Below are 24,200 nucleotides of genomic sequence, written 5' to 3'. Positions count from 1 at the left end.
GAGTTAACAACAGACAGAGGAGGTCCTGCTGGGTCTGCTGTGAACCAGCTGGGTGTTTGCCCTGACCAGACAGGACACTATCCTCTAGCAAGGATGGTGAAGAAAGGGGGTGTTGGAGGGCACCAACCACAGAGAGCCCAGGCTCAGTTGTCAGTGGTCATGGGAGGTGAGCTTGGGAGGCCGTTAAGAGTTGAATAAGACAAAAAAAAAAAAAAAGTTGAATAAGAGCCCTGGCCGATTTGGCTCAGCGGTTGGAGCATCAGCCTGCAGACCAGAGTCCCAGGTTCGGTTCCCGCTAGGGGCACGTACAAAAAAACAAAAAAGAGTGAATAAGAGGCCAAGTGAGGGCGACACCAACCTCAGTAATCCTCTGTGTGGTCAGTGGAGAGCATAGGAGGAAGTGCAGGGGTCCTAGTGCCATCCAGGGTCAGAGATAAGGTGCTCACTTGAGGCCAGGGCTGCCTGGTCAGGAGAACTGGGGATCCCTGTGGCTGCCAAGGGTGAGAAGGATGTACAGTCATAACCAGAAAAGGGCCCAGCAGCCTGAGCATGGGGGAGCTCGGATTGGCTCTGAGCAGATAGATCTAAAGTCACTTCCTCTGAGGATGTCCAGGCCAGTAGCTGGAATGTGAAGACCCCAGGCTGGACAGGACCTAAGGAGCCCAGGAAGGGCAGAAACCTACCAGAGCTGACTTGGTCTGTAATATTCCCAGTGGCCACAAGATGGCGGTAGAACGCTGTAAGCGTCCGTCCCCATTAAGGAGAACTGAATTTTTTTTTCCAGATTTTTTTTTCTTTGACTTTTTTTTTGTTTTCCTATTTTACTGTTTATCTTCAGACAGAGTGGGAAGAAGGGAGAGAGAGAGAAATATCAACGTGAGAGGGTCAAATCAACTGGTTGCCTCTGGTTGCCTCCCGCATGACTGACCAGGGCCAAGGGCAAACCACAACCCAGGTACATGCCCTTGACCGGAATCGAACCCAAGACTCTTTGGTCCAGGGGCTGACACTAACCAATGAGCCAAACCGGCCAGGGCAGAACTGAAGTATTTTTAAATTCATTATATTTATTGACAAAGTCCCAGTTCTCCTTTTTAAGAGCCCAGCGGAAGAACATTTATGTGGTGTAAATAAAGTGAATTTTTACCTGGGATAGTTTGCCTGTCCTGGGCTCGGGTGAACCTGGACTGAGGTGTCAGGCGGGTGGTGAGTGGAGGGCAGAGCCAGGCTGGGACCCTCTCTGGGAAAGCCCTGTGACTTCCAGACCCTCCAGCATCTCTCCCTGTACACAGCAGCTGTGTGTTTCTGAAAAGTTCTGGTGCCAAATTATTTTAAGGACGCTTGGGGAAGTCGCCATTTAAAGGAACAATGTCAATAATTCGACAGGTGACTCCCCTATTATTTGATCTCTGCTGTGGCTGGTTTACTTAACAGGACCTAGGTAAGCTTTCCTGTGACAGTTTTCAGGCTGATCACTCCCAGTCTCAGCCTGGGCCTCAGTGCTGGAGACAGACCTCACCAGGGACAGCCCGGGAGCTCATCAGGGGAGGGCTGGGTCGTCTGGAGCCCCTGGAGAGAGCTGAGCCCAATGGAACAAGTTCGGGCCTACTGAGGGTTTGGGACTGCTTTGGGTCCTCCAGGGAGTAGATTAAACCAAAGTGGATCCACCCCACCTCACCCCACCCTTCCCTTCAAGGCCAAACCCTGACCACAGGAATTTCTCCCCTGAGGAGGAGTCTCCAGATCACAATTTGGAGCTTCCAAAACATTATTCCTTCTCAGATGGGTATTCTCAGTGTCTGGCCAAAGCTGAGGCTCAATATCACGTGTTGTTTCAGGTTCCAGTTTGATGCCAACCATTACCCCTTTTCTCCTTTCTGTAATTCTGACATTCTGGAAAGGGTGTTGGCTTAATCTGACCACTAGCAGTGATTCGTGTCTGCTTTGTAAATATCCTATTCTCGATTACCAAATCCCACAAAAGCTTGTTGTCTTTTTTGTGGGGTTGGAACAAGAAAAAGCCACATTGGGGGGAAAATGTAGGTTGTAGCTTTTGTTATTGCTTAATGTCTCTTGATTTCGTTTGATGAATTTCTTGTATGGTTTTGTACAATAGGTTATTTTCCTTGAAAAACTGGTAAGTTTTCTTTGTCCGATAAGAGGAGTTATGGAACTCATCCTGTTTTCCTTTTTGCCTTGGCTTCCAGGAAGCTCAGTTATATGTAATGATCCATCTTGTGTGTGTTTAATATTTTTATTTATTGATGGGTTGATTTTGAAAAGAGAAAGAGATCAATTTGTTGTCACACTTTTTGATGAGTTCATTGTTTGCTTCTTGTATGTGCCCTGACCAGGGATCAGACCCACAACCTTGGCATATCAGAACAATGCTCTATCTAACCAACTGAGCTACCCAGCCAGGGTGTAATAATTCGTCTTGAAATTGTCAGTGCTAATGACCTCCCATTCTTTTACCATTATCCTTTAAATTTTCTTGTTTTATTACGCGCATGTGCATGCGTGTGTGTGTGTGTGTGTGTGTGTGTGTCCCTGTTCGAATTCTAAACTTCTCTTTGTGAAAGTAGGCAAGTCCTCCTCTGGGACTCACTCAGTTGAAAGTTGTAAATAAAAAATGATCCCCAAAGAAGAAGTTCATGTGGGACTCCTTAAAATCTGAGAGTGGCACAAGCTGATTGACAGACAGGGCACAGAGTGACAGCCCCTCCTGGAGAAGCAGGGTGAGTCCGGTCCTCTGGCTGCTCTGAGCTCAGGCCTGGCTAGGGCACTGTCATGGCCTCTCCGGGGGCAGGAGAGAACTTCAGTGTTCTCCAAGGGGAGGTTGTTTTCTTTAACTTATGACACAGCAGCCTTGAGGACTGACAGCTCAGGCAAAACACTCTTGTCACATCCGTTGTCTGCAGCCACAGAAACGCCCAGATCCAGATTCCCGTGTGGGTTCTGGCACTGACTGCGCCTCCAGGGGCCTCCTCATCGGAAGGCGGGTGAGAAAGGTGACATGGAACTAGATATTTATCCATCCTCTAGGGCAGCGGTTCTCGACCTGGGGGTTGAACGACCCTTTCACAGGGGTCGCCTAAAACCATGGGAAAACACATATTTCCAATGGTGATTCATAACAGTAGTAAAATTACAGTTATGAAGTAGCAACGAAAATAATTTTATGATTGAGGGTCACCACAACATGAGGAACTGTATGAAAGGGGCGTGGGCCAGTTTGGCTCAGCGGTTAGAGTGTTGGCCTGTGGACCACAGAGTCCTGGGTTTGATTCCTGCTAAGGGCACGTACCTCGGTTGCAGTTTGTCCCCGGCCCTGGTTGGTCATGCGGGTGGCAACCACTCGATGTGTCCCTTTCACATCGATATTTCTCTCTATCTCTCTCTCCCTCCCAGTCTATCTGAACAAAAAAAGTGGAAAAAAGTCCTCGGATGAGGATAAAAAAAAGGGGGGGTCACGGCATTAGGAAGGTTGAGAACTATTGCCTAAAGGTTTTTTGTTTTTTGTTTTTTTGGGGTTTTTTTCTTTATTGATTTTAGAGAGAGAGAGGAAGGGAGAGATAGAAACATCCATGAGAAAGAACATCGATTGGCTGCCTCCTGCACACCCCCCACTGGGGATCTGGCCCACAACCTGGGCATGTGCCCTGACCGGGAATCGAACCGGTGACCTCTTGGTGCATGGGTTGATGCTCAACCACTGAGCCACTCCGGCTGGGCAAGGAGGGGTGATTTTTACATTTAAAAACCAAAGGTTTTATACACACACACGTGAGCGTGTTAGAAAGAAACACAGCCCTGGCAGGTTTGGCTCAGCAGTTGGAGCGTCGGCCTGCGGACCAGAGAGTCCCGGGTTCGGTTCCCACTAGGGCCACGTACCAAAAAAATAAATAAATGAAAGAAAGAAATACACCTACTAGCAAAAAGGGGGCAAAGGAGCAATTTTAGTCGTGAAAGAAAGGCAGAATAAGCCAACAATGCAGTGCTATTTATGTCAAAGGAATAAGCGGAACACATCTTTAAACGCCCAATACTGGCGGCAGCACAGTGGAACCGACCTTCTGAGCAGTGCTTTTGGTACATGCATCCGATCTTTCTAGGGAGTTGTGTGTTTTTAGAATATTTGTAACTTTGACCCAGAAATTCTACGTCTGCAGTTCTGTGCTATGAAAATAATCCACAATGTGGAGAAGCTCCTTGCAGAAAGATGTTAGGGTGAGGCTGTGGACCTTATGTTTTATGTTTATTGTATGATTCCACTTCTAGGAAATGTCCACAACAGGTAAATCCATAGAAATTGATAGCAAATCGGTGGTTGCCAGGGACAAGGAAGAGGAAGAAATGGGAATGACTGCTTAATGGGTGCAGGGTTCCATGGGTGATAAAAATGTTTTGCTGTGAATGCACTTCACGCCACTGCACTGCTCCCTGCGAAATGTTTCCCTTTATGTTATGTGAATTTCGCTTCATCACTATCACATTCACACCACGCCGTCTAACCCTCGTGAAGCCCCACTTCTCTCCTCGACGGGTCCACCTGCCGCCTAGAAAGGGCACGGCCAGGGTTCGAAACGCCCGTCACAAGACTAGAATTCCAGGAGGGCCTGGCGTCGCCCCTTTCCTGCACACTCCATCATTGACTGAGGTCCTGGAGTCAAGGGCCATACTTACGAACCCAATTTTAGGCTTACAGACTCTGATAAATACCAAGCATACTCCCAGGGACAATGGATTTTGCTTAAAACTCCAGGACATTTGGCTGTTGAAACTACTGCCCTTTCAATGACTCAATACTCAAGGGATTAGAGAGTGCAGCCTCAGAGATTTTACATATGGCAACGGTAAAAGCATAACTGAGTTTTACCGCATTTTTTAAATGTAGTTAATTCCCAATTCTACCGAGCGGTGCCTGCGGTCCCTGGCATTCGAGGGGTCCAGGTCTCCAGGGTGCTGGGCCTTTTTAGGCCTGTGGGAGTTATCTTGGCTCCTACTTCTACTTCTATGGCTGTGTCCCTCAGAAGGCCCCTCACCCAGCCAGAATGTGTGTCTGAGCTTCGACCTCTGTCCCTGTCCCTGTTTTCTTCTCTCCCCTCCTGCCTGAGGACCTGTGCTCGTGCCTGGGCTTCTCCTTCAGCTCCCCGTCCCAGTTCTCAGCTCCCCCCTTGAAAGGTTGTCTTGACCTCGGGGGAGCTGGGGTGCTGCTTCCACACCTCCCTGGACTCTGGCTTCTGACCCCTGAGTTCCTGCTGCTGTGCCCTTTGGACCCAGGGTCATCCTTTTGCTTCATCGTCTTGCTCCTGGGAGTTGAAGAGGAGGCTCTCTGCCCTGGGAGTCCTCCCCATCACTCTCTGTCTTTCTTTTCCTCTTTTCGTCTTTTTTGGGCTTTTTGGTGGGTTTGCATCTTCAGAGCCCTCGGTGAGAGCGTTTGAGACCCACAGCCCGTATGCTGGAGCTCTTTGGTCACAATACCCATCCCTTCTGAGGCCTTAGGAGCCCGACAGTTACACACGTGACCACTCGGGCCGTTCTTCCTCTGACCTAGATCCCATTACAGTTGTCAACAGCCAGAATTGTGCTCCTCTGGTCTTCATAGCAGAGGAAACAGAATCGTTTGGATTTCCGTCTACTTATCCCGCACCAGATTGATGTTAACAATCTCCCCTCACTGTGAGAGCACACAGATGATATCCCCTCCGGTCAGTTCATAAGGAAGTCCTCCCGGGAAGCTGGACCTCACGCTCGTTCAGCTTGTTGATCAGCTTCACTTTAAAGGGTTCATCTCCGCGGCTTCCAGCCCAGCCCGAGGCATCCACTTGTTGACCTTATTTAAAATGAAACCCATAGTCCTGGCCGGTTTGGCTCAGCGGTTGGAGTGTTGGCCTGCGGTCTGGAGAGACCTGGGTTCAGTTCCCGCTAAGGGCATGTACCTCGGTTGCAGTTTGTCCCCGGCCCTGGTTGGGTCGTGTGGGTGGTGACCACTCAATGTGTCCCTTTCACATTGATGTTTCTCTCTCTCTCTCTCTCCCCCCTTCCACTCTATTTGAACAAAATATCAAAAAGTGTCCTCGGGTGAGGATACATTAAAAAACAAAACAAAACATTTTTTTAAATAAAAATTAAATTAAAATGAAACCCATAGTCCTGGCTGGTTTGGCTCAGCAGTTGGAGCATCGGCCTGCGGACCAGAGAGTACTGGGTTCAGTTCCCGCTAGGGGCACGTACAAAAAAAATAAATAAATAAAATGAAACCTATAGAAACTTCGGTCAAGATGGTGGCGTAGGTAACACGGTATCACCTCCTCCCACAACCACACCAAAATTATACCTACAGAACAACCATTATTCATTCAGAACCGCCTGAAATCAAGCTGAATGGAAGTCCTACAACTACAAAATTAAAGAAGCCACATTGAGACTGGTAGGAAAGGTGGAGGCACGGATGGGATGGCCCCACACCCCGGCAGTTGTGGCTCAGTGGTTGAGTGTCGACCCATGCACCAAGAGGTCACTGGTTCAATTCCCAGTCATGGCACATGCCCAGGTTGTGAGCCAAATCCCCAGTGGGGGGCATGCAGGAGGCAGCCAGTCGATGTTCTCTCTCATCGATGTTTCTATCTCTCTCTCCCTTCCTCTCTCTAAAAGAAAAAAAATTTATAAAAAAAAAACATCAGGAGGGATACCTTGGCTGGGAAGTTCCTCCCTGAGGACTGAGGGGTCCCCGTCCCACACCAGGGCCCTAGCTCAGGGTTCCAGTCTCAGGAAGAGAAGTCCCTGCTGGTTTTTGGCTGAGGCTGCTGGAGCCCCAGGCAGTTCCTCTTAAAGGTCCTGTGCACAGCCCTGGCCAGCTTGGCTCAGCAGTTAGAGCGTCGGCCCGCAGACCAGAGAGTCCTGGGGGCATGTACCTCAGTTGCAGTTTGTCCCTAGCCTCGGTTGGGGTCGTGTGGGTGGCAACCACTCGATGTGTCTCTCTCACACTGATGTTTCTCTTTCTCTCTCTCTTCCTCCCTCCTACTCTATCTGAAGATAAATGCAAAAAAGTATCCTCAGGTGAGGATTAAAAAAAGGGCCCATGCACAGACTTACTCAGACTTGCTCAGTCCAGGCTCTCACTTGGGAGAGGCAGCTTGAAAGGTACCAGAGACACACTGAGTTGTTTGGCATCTGGGCGAGAGCTGGAGGGGCAGCTTTCTCCCGGACAAAGGTGCTGGTGAAGGCTGTTGTTCCTTTGGTGAGTCCTTCCCACATGTGCCATATCTGGGACTCCATCAACCTGGCTCACACTGTTTGCCCCGCCCTGGTGATCCCCTGAGGCCCCGCCCCACCCAACTTTTGGGCCACCCAAGCTGTTTCCAGTGGCTTTACCATAGGATTGGCCTGTCTTGGATCCTGCTTCAGATTTTCCTAAATTCTCTCAAACAAGCCGCATCTGGCCTCAGCAAGCCCCATACTTCTCACTAAGTGGCCCAGGCCTGGCACTAGAAGCAGCCAGCCTTGGTTTGCAGCTTGGCTTTGCCTGGGCACCTCCAAGCCCAGCACAAGAAGCAGCTGTCGGCAGATCACTTTGTAGCTTATGCCAGGTGGCCCCGGCTAGAACACAGGCAGTGGCTGACCTGGCCCCAGAGCCAGTGCACCCAGTGGACAGCTTCAGACCACAGCAAAGCCCCACCACCTAACCACCTCCACAAGTGACACACTCAAGGAGTGGACACAGTGGGTACCAGAGCCCTATGAAGTAAGTCTTGCACTGTGTGGTGGGCCCCTGCACAGCTGACCCTCCAAGGTAGTCAGAGGTCAGTGGTCAGTGGGCACAGCCAGTCCTTGCAGCTGATCAGCCTGAGGAAATCCCTCCCATTGATGTGCCAACTGCAATCAAGACTCAATTACAACAGAAGAGTGTATAGTCCACGCTAGGGGTGCACCTTGAGGGCCCAGCTGGGGTGACCAGGGAGGCTGTGCCACTGGACCCTACAGGACACCTACAACAATAGGCCACCCTAGGAAGCCCAGGAGACACAGCAACTCTACCTAATACATAGAAACAAATACAGGGAGGCAGCCAAAATTAGGAGTCAGAGAAACATGTCCCAGATGAAAGAACGGAACAAAACTCCAGGAAAAACACTAACTAAAATGGAGATAAGCAATCAATCAGATACAGTGTTCAAAACACTAGTTATAAGGACACTCAATGAACTTAGTAAGGGCCTCAAGAGCATAAAAAAGGACCAGTCTGAAATGAAGGAGGCACTAACTGAAATAAAAAATAATTTACAGCCCTGGCCGGTTTGGCTCAGCGGTTAGAGTGTCGGCCTGCGGTCCGGAGAGACCCGGGTTCGGTTCCCGCTGAGGGCATGTGCCTCGGTTGCAGTTTGTCCCCAGCCCTGGTCGGTCGTGCGCAGCCACTCGAAGTGTTCCTTTCACATCGATGTTTCTCTCTCTCTCTCTGTTCCTCTCTCTCCCTCCCACTCTACCTGAACCAAAAAAAAAAGGGAAAATGTCCTCGGGCGAGGATAAAATAATTAATTTATTTAATTAATTAATTAAATAATTAATTAAAAAATAATAATTTACAGCCCTGGCCTGTTTGGCTCAGTGCTTACAGCGATGTCCCGTGGACCAATGAGTCTTGGGCACATATCTTGGTTGCTGTTCATCCCCGGCCCTGGTCGGTGTTGTGCGGGAGGCAGCCAATGTGTCCCTTTCACATCAATGTTTCTCTCCCTCCCACCACTCTATCTGAAGATAAATAGAAAAATATTCTCGATGAGGATTAAAAGAAAAAATTTACAGGGAATCAATAGTAGAGTAGGTAAAGCCAAGAAGCAAATCATCTATTTGGAATACAATCAGGCCCTGGCTAGTTTGGCTTAGCAGTTAGAGTGTCAGCCTGCGGACCAATGAGTCTCGGGTTCAATTCTGGTCAGAGGCATGTACTTCAGTTGCAGTTCAGCCCCAGCCCTGGTTGGGTCATGCGGGAGGCAACCAGTTGATGTGTCTCTCTCGCATCGATGTTTCTCTTGCCCTACCCCCACCCTCTCTCTCTCTCCCTCCCTCCTTCCTCCCTCCCACTCTACCTGATGATAGATGAGAAAAAATCCTCAGATGAGGATTTAAAAAAAAAGCCCAATCAGAACAGCAAAAAGGAAAAAAAAATTTTTTTTAATGAGGACAGTGTAAGGAACCTCTGGGACAACTTCAAGGGTAGCAATATTTGCATCATGGGGGTGCCAGAAGGAGAAGAGAGAGAGAGCAAGAAATTGAAAACATATTTGAAAAAAATAATGACAGAAAACTTCCCTAACTTGGTGAAGGAAACACATACAAGTCCAGGAAGCACAGAGTCCCAAACAATATGAACCCCACAAGGCCCACACCAAGACACATCATCATCAAAATGCAAAAGGTTAAAAATAAAGAGAAAATCCTAAAAGCAGCAAGAGAAAAGCAGTTAGTTACCTACAAGGAAGTTCCCATAAGACTGTCAGCTGATCTCTCAAAAGAAACTTTGCAGGCCAGAGGGAGTGGCAATGAATATTCAAGGTGATGAAAGGCAAGAACCTACAACCAAGATTACTCTACCCTGCAAAGCTGTCATTTAGAATCAATGGACATATAGAGTTTCCCAGACAAGAAAAAGCTAAGGGAGTTCATCACCATCAAAACAGTATTATATGAAATGTTGAAGGGTCTTCTTGAAGATGAAGATCAAAAATATGAACAAAAAACATGGCAATAAATACATATCTATCAACAATTGAGCCCTGGCCGGTTTGGCTCAGCGGTTAGAGCGTCGGCCTGCGGTCCGGAGAGACCCGGGTTCGGTTCCCGCTAAGGGCACGTACTTCGGTTGCAGTTTGTCCCCGGCCCCGGTTGGTCGTGCGGGTGGCAGCCACTCGATGTGTCCCTTCACGTCGATGTTTCTCTCTCTCTCTCTCTCTCTTCCTCTCTCTCCCTCCCACTCTATCTGTACAAAAAATGGAAAAATATCCTCGGGTGAGGATTAAAAAAAAAAAATTGACTCCACAAACAAAATGAACAAGCAGAACAGAAACGGACTCATAGATACAGAGAACTTTTTGTTGGTTGCTAGATGGGAGGAGGGGTTGTTGGGGGTTGGAGGTGAAGGAATTAAGAAGTCCTAATTGGTTGTTAGACTGATGAACCTCAAAAGGAAGGAGGTTGGAGGGGTTGGGAAGAGATAGACCAAAGGACTTATATGCATATTTGCATAACCAATGGGCACAGACAATAGTGTGGGAAAGGCCAGAGAGGGGGCGGGAGCAGGGAGGAGGGGGTCAATGGGGAAAAAAGGGGGGACATCTGCAATACATTCAATAATAAAGTTTAAATAAATAAAATAAAAATAAAATGAAATCACCCTGACAGGTTTGGCTCAGCGGTTAGAGTGTCGGCCTACAGTCCAGAAAGACCCGGGTTCGGTTCCCGCTAAGGGCACGTACCTGGGTTGTAGTTTGTCCGCTGCCCTGGTTGGGGTCGTGTGGGAGGCAGCCACTCGACATGTCCTTTTCATGTCGATGTTTCTCTCTCTCTTCCTCTCTCTCCCTCCCACTCTATCTGAACAAAAAATTGGAAAAATGTCCTCAGGTGAGGATAAAAAATAAATAAATAAATAATTAAGCAAAATGGATTCAATATTAATACCTGATAGTATAGATACCCCAAAATGGAATATGACATAGTATTTAAAAATAACGCTTCCGATGACTGCAGAACATGGCAGATGCCTAGGGTATGTTACTTGGTAAAGCCAGATGTAAAATGCGTGGCCGCGGTGATTACCGTTTCTATGACTGTGATGGTGGTTTACATTTCTGAGGCTTCAAGGGAAACAGTGAAATGCAATAGTGGGTGTGTTCAGACAGCAAGGAAATTTGTTTTGTGCTTTTTAACCTCTAGTTTCAAAATCAGAATGTTATGTTCTTTTTCTAATGAAAAAAAATACATAGCTTTTATTTTATTTTTTTATCCTCACCTGAGGACATTTTTGCATTTACTTTCAGGAAGAGCAGGAGGGAGAGAGGAAGGAAGAGAGAGAGACACATCGACTGGTTGCCACCGCATGACCCCAACCGGGGCCGGGGACAAACTGCAACCAAGGTACGTGCCCTTAGCGGGAACCGAACCCAGGACTCTCTGGTCCACGGGCTGATGCTCTAACCGCTGAGCCATACTGGCCAGGGTCATAGCTTTTACTTTAAAGGAACATACAAGAAAGTGAGAGGTGGATTAGATATGTGTCTCCCAGGTGTTCAGGGTCAGGCTGAAGGAAAGAGAGGGAGGGGGTGTCCAAGAGAAGATTGCTGTCTTTTCATTTTGCCAGGTTCGGGACATCTACAAATAATAATTAATAATGTAATAAAGGAAAGGCCATTTTAACACCAAAAAGTAGGATGGACCAGTTTTGCTGTCATGTTCCCAGTTCTTCGTTTTGCTGAGGACCTGGGACCCCGTGGTGGCCAGCTCTGGCTGCCAGAGTTCGGGCCCTTGTGCCCAGATGAGCCAGGCCAGGGCCAGGAGCCCCAGCCCCAGCTGTCCCAACAGGCCCTGGGCGTCTGAGGCGGGGGCCCCCACCGTCCACAAGCAGACGGAGGAGGTCTCGGTACCGTTTCCAGAACTTTGGAGAGCGGTGCTGCTTCTTCCCTGGGGATCCCGTCTAGTCACTGACATCTGCGGTTAATAGAGCCTGTGGCTCGGTTTCCAATCTCTGAGCTCCTGAGGAGACGCCTGGTGAGGAGGCTGTGCCCACTCTAGCACAGTGAAGAGTGTGTCGACTCTCCCTGGGCCGGAGACTGTGTTCCCAGTTCTTAGACAGTCACAGTCATCCCCACGGAGATGTCGCTGTCCACGCCCCTTCGCCCTGGCGCCTGAAGAAAGAGGAGCCTCGCGGCGCTACCGTGGGGTCACCGCCATCTGGGCCACACCTGCCCAGGAAACCGGGAGGAGACACCTCGGCCCTTTGCCCAGTTCCCTTTAGGCACCTGGTGGGTTGTGGACGAGGGCGAGCCGATGGCTGGAAGGGCCAAGTCCTCACACGGAAGGGGCCCGCCCTGTCTTCTCCGTGAAGCCACCATGCCCTCCTCCAGCCGGCAGTGACCCTTGAACCCAGCGGTGCCGTCAAAGCGCCAGGCGCCTTTCAGAAGCAGAGCCCGAGTCTCCAATTCTAGGCCAGGTTGGGTCTGGGATGTTTGAAAACACCTGCAGGGGATTCCATTGCCCGACAGGCGTGGGAACGCGTTCTGATGGGTCCTGTAGGGGGTGTCAACGAGGGCCCAGGTGGGACTCTTGTTTGTTCACTTAATGACATAAGTGAGCTCAGCCAGGGTGGGTCTGTTGGTTGAGTCTCGTCTTGTGCACCAAAAGGTTGCTGGTTCAATTCCTGATCAGATCGATGTTTCTCTCTCGCTCCCTTTGTCTCTAAGCATGTCCTGGGGGAGGATTTATTATTATTTTTTTTTTTTTTCTTTTTTTTTTTTTTTTTTTTTAATCCTCATCCGAGGACATTTTTCCATTTTTTGTACAGACAGAGTGGGAGGGAGAGAGAGGAAGAGAGAGAGAGGGAAACATCGATGTGAAAGGGACACATCGAGTGGCTGCCACCCGCACGACCAACCAGGGCCGGGGACAAACTGCAACCGAGGTACATGCCCTTAGCGGGAACCGAACCCGGGCCTCTCTGGACCGCAGGCGGACGCTCTAACCGCTGAGCCAAACCAGCCAGGGCCTGGGGGAGGATTTAAATAAATAACCTAAGTGAGCACACGTGATTCCATCCTGACCTCAGAGGTGCTCGCTGAGGGGCCGCCACGGCTCACCTGTCAGGCGGAGTCTGTAACCCGAGCGGTAAGGTGGGGTCCCCTCAGGTCAGCCACAGGTGTGGAATGGCTGCCTGGGGCGCTGCCCTCAGTGCGAAGCAGGTGGGGTGCGTCACTCATCCTTTTTTCTGGCTGTCAAAGGTGCAGATAATTAATAAGAAGCTGGATCTTAGCAACGTCCAGTCCAAGTGTGGCTCAAAGGACAATATCAAACACGTGCCAGGAGGCGGCAGTGTGAGTACCTCACACTTTCCCTGCGGTTCTGGTTCTGAAGAAGTGGCATGAGTGTGTATCCCTGCGAGACATTGCACAGAATAAACCGTCCTGAGCTCTGGGTCGTGTGTCCCCACACCCGCGCCCACTGTTCTCGAGGGGTGACCTGCACGGGCAGCGTGGGGAATACGGCTGGTGCCCTCGCGCCCACACCTGGAGGTGGGGTCCTCACAGCATTAAGGCCCATCCTGACCCCTCTCACGGCTCAGCATAGGCTCCCAGGAGCCCCACAGTCCATGTGCGGTTGGGCTGGGGTGGCAGCATCTGGGACTGGCTCTGTCATCTCCTGCCCTGGGCAGGTCACTTTGCCTGGCTCCACTGTGGCCAGCCGGCCAGCTTGTTCTCCCTCAGAGCAAGAGAAGTCCAGTCCCTGCTCAGTGTGTCTTCTGCATTTGCAGAGGGCGAGCCGATCCCCAAGCCCCGGGCTCCACCCCCTGGCAGAGACTCAGAGGCAAAAGAGCCCAACAGAAGGGCACCAGGGGACCCGCCTGCAGCCAGGGGTTGGCAGGAGAATGCTGCTTTGGGACCTTTTAAATGTGGCTTCCTCCAAATGTCCCTGGGGACTCCCACCCCCCCCCCCACCCACCCCCGTGCATGTGTCCCTGAGATTTGGGGCTGGCATCCACACGTCCCCACTTGATCAGCTCTGCTGCCCTCCTCCCGGCTCTCCTTTTTCACCAGTGGGTGCAAACTCATCCCGAGGCTCCCCTTTCTCCACAGTCCCCTCACGCCCCAGCCTAACACACCGGGGAGCAGGAGGTCCACGATCCCGTGAGGCCCACCCCTGGGGAGATGAGGGTTTCTGAGAGCAGGCCTCTCACTCCTGGCTGGTCGCCGGGCATGGTGGTGATGGCCCCCGAGGGGCTGTCTCCCCAGAAAATGCCCAGCCTGGGCCACCCATCATCTGCATCCAGCCTGAGGGTTTATTCTTGCAATGTGCTGCTGCCTCCTGCTCTGAGCCCTCACTGGTCCCTGGGAAGTGAGCACTCACCACGGGCTCTGCATGGCGCTTCGCGACGCTTCCTCACCAGTGTCCGCTGTGTCGCCTCTGTCCCCCAGTCCCTGCTCTCTTACCGCTGCCACTTTGTCTTCTGCCCAGAGAAGGGAAGAGAAGGTGCGGGGAGCACCCACTGCTCACCCCGCCCCAGCCTGTGATCACGGGGCTGCTGTAGCTTTGCCTCCTGGTTCTCGGGCTCTGCTGCAGACGGGGCTCCAGCCGCAGGGGAAGGCATGTGCTTTCCTGGTGAACTCCGGTCTGCTCAGCTGCCGGGAGGCTGCGCAGGGCCCAGCAGCCGCAGAGGGCAGCTGGCTCCTTCAGGAGGAATTGGGAGGAGGGAGCTGGTGGCAGTTACAGGACATCAGTGGACTTCCTGAGGCACCTCCTGTCTGTCCTGCACTCCCCGCTGGCCTGTGGGTTAGCCTGTGACCTAGCAGAGAACCACAGGCTGTCCAGGGCTGGCCCCCAGCACTGCACTTGGTCCTTGGCCGAGGCTTGTTTGCAGGGGAGGCCTTTGCAGAAAATGCTTCTGGAGGAAGGAGGCTGGGGGTAGGGGTGGGAGGTTACAGCCCCTGCACAGTGTCAGCCTCAGATGTTTCGGGGCACTGGACGCCCAGCCTGGGCTTCAGCCTCTGGCTGCCCTCCCAGCTGGCAGGCCTTGCTCCTTCCCCCTCTGCCCTCCATCTGGCTCTGGGCTCCCTCCCAACCCTGGCCTGCAGTCCGCCTGACCGATCCCCTCCCGCCCTGGATCCCACCCTCACCCTTGCCTTTCCCCTCTGAGATCCCCCCTCCCCCCTCCCAGGAGCTGCCCCTTCCAGGCTGCAGGGAAGACTAGGAAGCCAGGGTCACACCACACCCCTCTCCCTCCTGCCGGGAGGAGTCCCCAAGCTCTGCCCACCTCCCCCACCTCCTGGGCACCCACCCCAGCACAGCACCCTCCCAGACTGTTCTCAGAGTGGGTCCTACCCACCGCCCTCGGGTGCAGGCTGCCAACCTGTGCACTCCCACCTCACCGCGCGCTGTGCCCGGCACACACAGCCATGTCCACCTGTCGGCCTGTCCACTCTTCGTCAACTAAGGCACGTGCCAGGGTGATTCCGATGGACTGAAATAAAGGGGGTTGTTCCAGATGACTCTCACCCACGGAGAAACCCCTCCGTCTTTTCTGGTGTCCGTGTTAAACCCGTTCTCAGGCACGAGGCCACCTCTCTTCTGGGTAAATATCTCCAGGGCAGGAGCAGAATCTACTGGGTGACCGGCCTCCTGCACCCTCTGGTGACCTGGGAAGTGTCCCTCAGTGACCCTCTGGGGACCCTCAGCCAGGGCTTGTAGAGACTTCCTCCAGGAGGCCCATCTGGCACGCAGAGCCCCTGGCGGGCGCCCCCTCCAGGGAGCTGGCTCTTGGACTGAGCTCAGCAGGCTGCACAGGGCTGCCGTCCCCCTCAAGAGCATGGACAGTGTGGCCGGGCACATGGTGGACCCTCAGCCAAGTCTGAGCCCTGGGGCCACAGGCCTTCGGCATGTGTGTGTCCGAGCCCGGCTCTGGAGCACTAGCCTGTGGGTTCTCTGGGCCACCTGCCGTCCTGCGGTCACTTTCCAGGACACTCAGCGCCAGCTGCTCTGGGTGCTGCTTGCTGGCCGCCGTTGCTCTTGCCGTGGGTGTGCTGGGGTTTCCGGAAGCTTTTCCTGGGAGAAGAAGAAAGCCCACTTCTCAACCCCGCCACCCTCTCCTCTCTGAGGCCCAGCAGATATGGTCTCTTGCTTCTCTAACAGACTTTTCAAACGCTGCGACCTTCCTCCTGTCCTCACTGAGCGTGGTCTGTGTGTCGTGTCAGGACGTGACTGTTCTGCGTGTGTGTCTAAGCAGATGGCATGGCCCTGCACCATGACAAAGGACCCTGTGGGACCAGCGCGTCTTCAGTCCCACAGTCTTTCTGTGGAGACCCGGCTCCTGGGGACAGGGTGGGCAGAATGCCAACTGCAGGTGTTTCCACCAGGACCAGGTGTGCCTCGGGCAGACAGCAAGGCCTGGGCCCGCACAGCTGCTCCTCATTGTGCTGCACCCATGATACAATAACCCGCCTCTATTCTCTGTCCGTCCCCTCACCTCCAGGTGCAAATAGTCTACAAACCAGTGGACCTGAGCAAAGTGACTTCCAAGTGTGGCTCCTTAGGCAACATCCATCATAAGCCAGGTAGCCTTTGCAGGTGGTGGGGCGGAGGCCGGGGGTGCGGGAGTGCGGGGGTGCGGGGGTGCGGGGGTGCGGGGGTGCTGGGACGCACTGATGGGATGGGCCGAGGAGAGTGCTGAGGGTGGACCGTGCCGGGGCCTGGGAGGTGGGGCTGTCCTGTCTCAGCCCTCAGGGAGGGCCGGTTCTGGTCCTGAACCGTAACCCTGCTTCTCCAAGCAGGCTGCACATGGCCTGGGCCACTACAGCTGGGGAAGGGCCTGATCTGGCCCCAAAGGCTGGCGGTATGGATGTCTCAGCTGGTCTCCAGCCAGCATGGGGGCACAAACTGCAACACGGGCCACGGCTGCGTCCCCTCTGTGACTTGGCCTGAACAGAAAAGGATGCTGTTGGCGCTCCATCCTTCCCCGCTCCTGTTCCCTCCCCATGCAGAAACCAGTGCCATCTGTGGTGCCCAGCGTGGTGGCCGCTGACCACGTGTGGCCATCGAGCACGTGGAATGCGGCTAGTACAGTTGAGAGGCTAAACTAATTTTATTTAATTAAAATTTAGGAGTACAATTACACAGTGGAATACTACTCAGCCGTAAAATAGGAGGAAATCTTACCCTTTGTGGCAGCATGGAGGGACCTGGAGAGCATTATGCTCAGTGAAACAAGCCCGTCAGAGAAAGACAAGTACCGAATGATTTCACTTATACGTGGAATCTAATGAACAAAATAAACTAACAAAATAGAAAAGCTCACAGATACAGAGAACAGACTGACAGCTGTCGGAGGGGAGGGGTTGGGGGCTGGATGGAAAAGGCGAAGGAATCACGTAATTTATTTATTTATTTATTTATTTATTTATTTATTTATTTATTTTTTTGCACAGATAGAGTGGGAGGGAGAGAGAGGAAGAGAGAGAGAGAGAGGGAAACATCGATGTGAAAGGGACACATCGAGTGGCTGCCACCCGCACGACCAACCAGGGCCGGGGACAAACTGCAACCGAGGTACATGCCCTTAGCGGGAACCGAACCCGGGTCTCTCCGAACCGCAGGCGGATGCTCTAACCGCTGAGCCAAACCGGCCAGGGCTCACGTAATATATTTAATACACAGACAACAGTATAGCGACAGCAGAGGGAAGGAGTGGGGGAGGCAGAAGTGGACGGGGGGCAAATGGGGTTGGAAAGAGACTTGACTTCAGGCGAGGAGCACACGGTGCAGTGTGCACATGTTTTATTCCGTTGTGCTCTTGAAAACTTCAAGGTTTTATGAACCAATGTCACCCCCAATAAATTCAATTTTTAAAAAGTTTTTAAAAAATGTAAGTGGCCACATGTGGCTGGTGGTGACCACGTTGGACAACGTAGATCTAGATTCCCACTCCCGCCTGGGAGTCCGGCAGGGACTCCTGGCCTCGTCAGGCCCTGGGGCAGAGGTTGTCACTGGACCATTACTGGAAAAACAAGGCCGTCAGAGGCCTCGTCCGGAATGTCTCAGTATTTTCGGCTCCGTGGGAGTGTTGTGGGAGTTTAGTCTCCCGGGGAAAACCACCCTCCACTGGCGTTGCCATCCTACCCCACTGTGAGCAGCTTTCTTAGGGGGCTTTGTCCTACCCAAAAAAGTAACATACGGTTGGCCCTCGAACAACACGGGGTTCAGGTGCTGGCCCCTGTGCAGTCAGAAAGCTGTGTGTGACTCTGACTCCCCCAGAACTTAGTCACTAATGGCCCACGATTGCCCGGAAACGTTGCCGGTAACAGTTAGTTGATTAACACCCATTTTGTATGTTATGTGTTAAATACTGTATTATTACAATAAAGTGAACAAGAGAAAAGAAAATGTTACTAAGGAAATAATAAGGAATAGATACAATGTTTACTGAAGAGTCTGCGGACCTGCGCAGCTCAAACCTGTGTTGTTCAAGGTCAGCTGTTGGCTCTTCCTCCCTCTGACCTCCGGGGGCACTGAGCTCTGAGGGGGCAGAGGGGGCAGGGCCTTCTTTATCAGGTTGCATGTTGCCCTTTAGTTTAACTCCAAGGCCCAATGGGGCTGCCGCTTACAGGCTGTTGACACGGAGACCTCACTCTCTGGAAGCAACCGATTTGGCATTGAGAGTATTTTCGCCCAGACAGGGCTGCCGTTTACCTTTGCGTTATCCAAGGAGGAAGAGTTTTCTGAGTAAATATTGGATGCATACCTTGATTCGAGAGATGAAGCCAACTGTTCTCAAGCCCTTTTGGACTGACTGTGCCCAAGCCACATTCTGAGCAAAGGGGCGTCCTCACTGTGCCCAAGGCAGGGTCTGCCCGGACCCCTCTCGGGCCGCACTGAGGCTCTGTGCTGTGTTCCAGGCGGCGGCCAGGTGGAAGTCAAATCTGAGAAGCTGGACTTCAAGGACAGAGTCCAGTCGAAGATTGGGTCCCTGGATAATATCACCCACGTCCCTGGCGGAGGGAATAAAAAGGTAGGGGCAGGGCCCGGAGGAGGCCGCGTCTGGGTGGCTGCGCACTGAGTCGGGTGGACGAGGCTGGTCCAGGTTTCCAGGGGAGGAAAGCAGAAGGCCCCGCAGGGACTGGCTTGATGTGGGTTCCCAGCAGCCTCCAGGACTGGGGGGCTCCGCCTTAGCTGCCCTGCAGCCACCTGGGAGCTAGAACAGCTTCCATGCCCACGCCCCACCCTGGAAATTCCGACTGGTCTCAGGTGTGGTCTGGACACCTGGAGTTTTTAAAGGCCAGGTGGTTCTTTAGTGCAAAGGTGAGAGCCACGGCCCTCGGTCCCATGGTTGGCAGACACCCACGAAAGGAAGCAGCCCTCCCAAAGCCTGCCCGAGAACCAGTCACGGGAACATAACCTCATTTCTAAATGGGTCACCAGGCAGTTAGAGCACAGTGAGGCTGAAATGCAGACTTCAGCAGAGCCTCGCCTGAGTGTCCACAAGGAGGCTACTGGACCACGGGCCTTGGTGCTCCCGGCAGTGTCCAGTCTCTGGGTCTCGCTGTGGGTGTCTGTAAGCATGGGGTAGGGGCACCAGGGTGTGTGGCCCTGAGCAGGATGTGGTCATGTGACTGTCCTTTCCTCTCTGTATCAGTGGGGTTTCTCAGCCAGGCCAGCCCTGAGGTTCTGAGCGGCTCACCCTTCAGTCTCTCGTCTCCTGTGACTGCCTGAGGAGTGGCAGAGGACAGAGGAGATCCCAGAATGGGCACAGAATCGGAGACCCAACCCAGTGTAAAAGGGCCCTGCCCAAGGTGGCCCAGCTGGTTGGGAGTGGCGGCAGGGCCGTCTTTCTGTCACACCCCTTGGTGGCAGCAGCCGGGAGTCCCCTGGCAAACCACTGTGCCTCCCCAACCCCTCCAGCAGGCAGCCTGCTCACCACCTCAGATTCTGACCCGAGAAGCACTTGATGGATGGTCTGAAAGCTGAGGTGAAGACCTGAGACCTGGGGGCAGAGCTAATCCCCAGACAGAGACCCTCAAAGGCTGAGGGGAGGACAGAGCCTGGGCCTTGGTGAAGGAAGGTCTCGGCTCTTGTTTTGGAAGCTTGTGTTCTAAGACGAGCTCTGGGCTGGGCTCTGCCTGGAGGTGTGGCCTGGGCCAGCTCAGCCTGTGTCTCCTTCAGCAACATGGATGGAAAGACCCGCACCCCAGGTGTCAGAGGCCCAGTGGGACGGTGCTCTGGAAGGTGCCTGGACCTCATGGTCATCTAAGAGCACGCGTGGGAGTCCAGTCTGAGGCTGAGCTTCTGTTTTAACTAATCGCTCCGAGATGGCTCGGAGTAGGCCTTGCCCTGCCCAGACCACACTCAGAAGACTACCCTGTCCTGGTCCCAGTGGGTCCCCTCGTAGTCAGTCCCCCATTTCCTCCTGCGATGAGCAAAATTGCTAACAAGCATGAGAGCACAGGACAGCTTGCATCCCTGCTAAGTTCCTTTAGTTTGGGGGTATAGGGGACATTCCCAGGACCCTGTCACTTTTTTTCTTAAAAACAAAACTTTTAGCCTGGTCGGTGTGACTCAGTGGTTGAATGTCGACCCATGCACCAAAAGGTCGTCAGTTCGATTCCCAGTCAGGGCACATGCCCAGGTTGTGGGCCAGATCCCCGGGGGGGGGCATGCAGGAGGCAGCCAGTCGATGTTCTCTCTCATCGATATTTCTATCTCCGTCTCCCTTCCTCTTTCTCTAAAATCAATAAAGAAAAAAAATTTTTTAAAGGTTTTAAAAAACATCAACATGAATGTTCTTATCAAAGTTTATGTCAAAAATGCCTTTCAAATACCGAAATAAGGAAGAGTCCTTTTGTCAAAGCAATGGCAAATGAACAAAATAAGCATATACAGGGTGTACCCAAAAATGTATATACAACTTGGAATATTTATAAAGCCAGTGTTTATGAAAATACTTTCATTTTCAAAATGTATTAGAATCTACACCCTGTATACATTGTGGGGCACTTAAGCCATATGTCTATGTCTATGTCTATGTCTGTGATGTCTATGTCTATGTCTATGTCTATGTCTATGTCTATGTCTATGTCTATGTCTGTGATGTCTATGTCTGTGATGTCTATGTCTATGTCTATGTGATGTCTATGTCTATGCCTATGTCTATGTCTGTCTATGTCTATGTCTATGTCTATGTCTATGTCTATCTATGTCTATGTGAATGTCTATGTGAATGTCTATGTGAATGTGAATGTCTATGTGAATGTGAATGTCTATGTCTATGTCTCTATGTCTATGTCTTAAATGAAAGCCTGGTTTTTCTCTATGGCACACACCAGCCCACTGCGGTAGAGGCAGTCCACGGACTCCTAAAATTGAATTGAAAAACTGTGTGTGTGTGTTTTATGGTTTCACCAGACACTCAGAGAGGTCTCAGGACCCCCAAAGGCTGAGAATTACTGTGTCCAGCACTTCAGGGCTTACCAGGAGAGATTACTTTGTAGTATTTGCCTTCTGAGTTTCCCTGGTACCCTTTAGCGATCAGCCCTCCAAGGCTCCAGACTCTCATTGTTTCTCTACTTTTATTTCTTTAAAAAATTTTTTTCACCCTGGCCAGTTTGGTTCAGCGGTTGGAGCATCCTCCTATGGACCAGATAGTCCTGTGTTCGGTTCCTGCTAGGGGCACATACCAAAAAAAAAAAATTTTTTTTTCCTTTATTGATTTTAGAGAGGGTGGAGGGGAAAAAGAGATAGAAACATCGATGAGAGAGAACATTGATTGGCCGCAACCTGCATGTCCCCCATGGGAGATGGGGCCCACAACCTGGGCATGTGTCCTGACCGGGAATTGAGCCAGTGACCTTTGGTGCCTGGTACATCTGCTCAACCACGGACCACACTGGCCAGGCCATATAGTTCTCATATCCTCACTCACACCCTAGTGCGGAGTATCTCCGTAAGGGTCCACAAGAAACTTCCAGTGGTCACTGCCCCTGGAGAGGGAGCCAGGGTAGGGCGCCTGTGAGAGACAACCCTGCACAAGGGTTCGCTGTTGGAAAGCGGTGAGAACCACGTCCCTACACTGCACCAGACCCCCCCCCCCCGCAAGGTAGGCGGGGCCTGCCCTCCGTTCCCACACTGCCCCGGCCCCTCCCCCCCAGGTAGGCAGGGTCTGCCCTCCGTTCCCACACTGCCCCCGCCCCTCCCCCCCAGGTAGGCAGGGCCTGCCTTCCCTTCCCACACTGCCCTGGCCCCTCCCCCCCAGGTAGGCAGGGCCTGCCCTCTGTTCCCACACTGCCCCGGCCCCTCCCCCCAGGTAGGCAGGGCCTGCCCTCCGTTCCCATACTGCACCGGCTCCTCCCCCTGGGCCAGGTAGGCGGGGCCTGCCCTCCGTTCCCACACTGCCCCGGCCCCTCCCCCCCCAGGTAGGCAGGGCCTGCCTTCCGTTCCCACACTGCCCCGGCCCCTCCCCCCCAGGTAGGCAGGGCCTGCCCTCTGTTCCCACACTGCCCCGGCCCCTCCCCCCAGGTAGGCAGGGCCTGCCCTCCGTTCCCACACTGCACCGGCTCCTCCCCCCGGGCCAGGTAGGCGGGGCCTGCCCTCCGTTCCCACACTGCCCCGGCCCCTCCCCCCCCGGTAGGCAGGGCCTGCCCTCTGTTCCCACACTGCCCCGGCCCCTCCCCCCAGGTAGGCAGGGCCTGCCCTCCGTTCCCACACTGCACCGGCTCCTCCCCCTGGGCCAGGTAGGCGGGGCCTGCCCTCCGTTCCCACACTGCCCCGGCCCCTCCCCCCCAGGTAGGCAGGGCCTGCCCTCTGTTCCCACACTGCCCCGGCCCCTCCCCCCGGGCCAGGTAGGCAGGGCCTGCCCTCCGTTCCCACACTGCACCGGCTCCTCCCCCCGGGCCAGGTAGGCAGGGCCTGCCCTCCGTTCCCACACTGCACCGGCTCCTCCCCCCGGGCCAGGTAGGCGGGGCCTGCCCTCCGTTCCCACACTGCCCCGGCCCCTCCCCCCCAGGTAGGCAGGACTTCTCCTCGGTTCCCACACTGCCCCGGCCCCTCCCCCCCAGGTAGGCAGGACTTCTCCTCGGTTCCCCGCTCTTCACCTCAGCCTCCCTCCCTCCTCTCTCAGATCGAAACCCACAAGCTGACCTTCCGTGAGAACGCCAAAGCCAAGACGGACCACGGGGCGGAGATCGTGTACAAGTCGCCCGTGGTGTCCGGGGACACGTCTCCGCGGCACCTCAGCAACGTGTCCTCGACGGGCAGCATCGACATGGTGGACTCGCCCCAGCTGGCCACGCTCGCCGACGAGGTGTCCGCCTCCCTGGCCAAGCAGGGTTTGTGATCAGGCCCCCGGGGCGGTCAATAATCGTGGAGAGAAGAGAGTGAGAGTGTGGAAAAAAAAAGAATAATGACCTGGCCCCTCGCCCTCCGCCCTCCCCAGCTGCTCCTCACAGATCGGAATCGGGTCATCACTTAACCTGCTTCTGTCGCTGGGCTCTGGCTCGGGACTTCAAAATCAGTGATGGGGATACGAGCAAATTTCCTCCTTCCAAATTGACGGGTGGGCCAGAAATAATAAAATATTTTTAAAACACGTAAAGATGGCCACACCCAACATTTCCTTGGGCAGTTACGTTTGATTCTTTTTTTTTCCCCTCTGAGGAGAAGAGGGAGACGGACAGGCTCTGAAAGGTGCTTCTGGGGAGTTTCAAGGGACTGGGGATGTCACAGAGGCTGTGGCAACAAAACAGGATTGGGTACCTGGTGTGCTGGTGTGAGCGGGGCAGGTGGGGGGGGGAGACGGGAGAGGCCGAGGCTGGGGGTGGGAGGGGGGGCTGGGGGAAGAACTTGGAGGGGAGGAGAGCTGCTCCCTGCATGGAAGGGCAGAGGGAGGGCGGGCAGCCTCCCCTCGGACCAAGTGGCCTCCTGTGGTTGGTGGCCCGGGTCTGCTGCAGCGGGACACCTTGAGGGCAGCCTGTGGGAGAAGGGCAGGGGAAGGTTGGCTGGGGGGAGGGTGGCAGCCTGTGGGTTACTTCCTCAGAGGAGAGCGACCTTGAAGTCCAGAGTGCTGGCCTCTCCCCCACCCAGGAGCATGTCCTGACCTGAGGGGCCGCCCACCCCATGCCAACCCTGTCTGTTGAGTTCTGAAGATTGGAAGTGCAGCCACGATTTTGGCCACCTCACTGATCTGGGACTTTAGGGCTAACCAGTTCTCTTGTAAGGACTTGTGCCTCTTGGGGGACACCCGCCTGTTCCCAAGCCTGGGCCGCTGGCATCTCTAGAGTGTGCGGGGGGTCTGGGAGGGGGTTCTGAGCCTCCTGTTCCTCCCACCCCACTGCAGCCACCTGTCTGCCCCTGCCACACCCTATGTCTGCTGTGTGGAGCCCAGTCACTGCCTGTACCCCTCATTACGTCCCACTGTCCCCAGCCTCACCCTCAGTTAATTCACATTGTTTGGATGT

The 24,200-nt window shown here is 53.4% G+C and overlaps 1 protein-coding gene across 12 annotated transcripts in view; it reads left to right on the top strand.

The window, feature by feature from the left end:
• MAPT (microtubule associated protein tau) overlaps window positions 1-23,504 on the top strand; it is a 99,913-nt gene extending 76,409 nt beyond the window's left edge. For 8 of the 12 annotated variants that reach the window (XM_036268409.1, XM_036268404.1, XM_036268408.1 and 5 more), the window contains 4 exons: window positions 12,990-13,082; window positions 16,232-16,313; window positions 18,651-18,763; window positions 22,865-23,504. In XM_036268409.1, coding sequence (XP_036124302.1) covers window positions 12,990-13,082; window positions 16,232-16,313; window positions 18,651-18,763; window positions 22,865-23,080 — 504 coding nt within the window. In that variant the 3' untranslated portion in view covers window positions 23,081-23,504. The remainder of the gene's footprint in view (window positions 1-12,989; window positions 13,083-16,231; window positions 16,314-18,650; window positions 18,764-22,864) is intronic. The other 4 variants (XM_036268412.1, XM_036268411.1, XM_036268410.1 and 1 more) reach the window with 1 other exon arrangement.
• Window positions 23,505-24,200: the final 696 nt, after the last annotated feature.

Source organism: Molossus molossus, unplaced genomic scaffold (assembly GCF_014108415.1).
Source record: "Molossus molossus isolate mMolMol1 unplaced genomic scaffold, mMolMol1.p scaffold_m16_p_19, whole genome shotgun sequence".
In the NCBI taxonomy this organism is placed as follows: Eukaryota; Metazoa; Chordata; class Mammalia; order Chiroptera; family Molossidae; genus Molossus; species Molossus molossus.
Note: the sequence above shows the minus strand (reverse complement) of the source record. Positions and strands in the feature narration are given on the sequence as shown.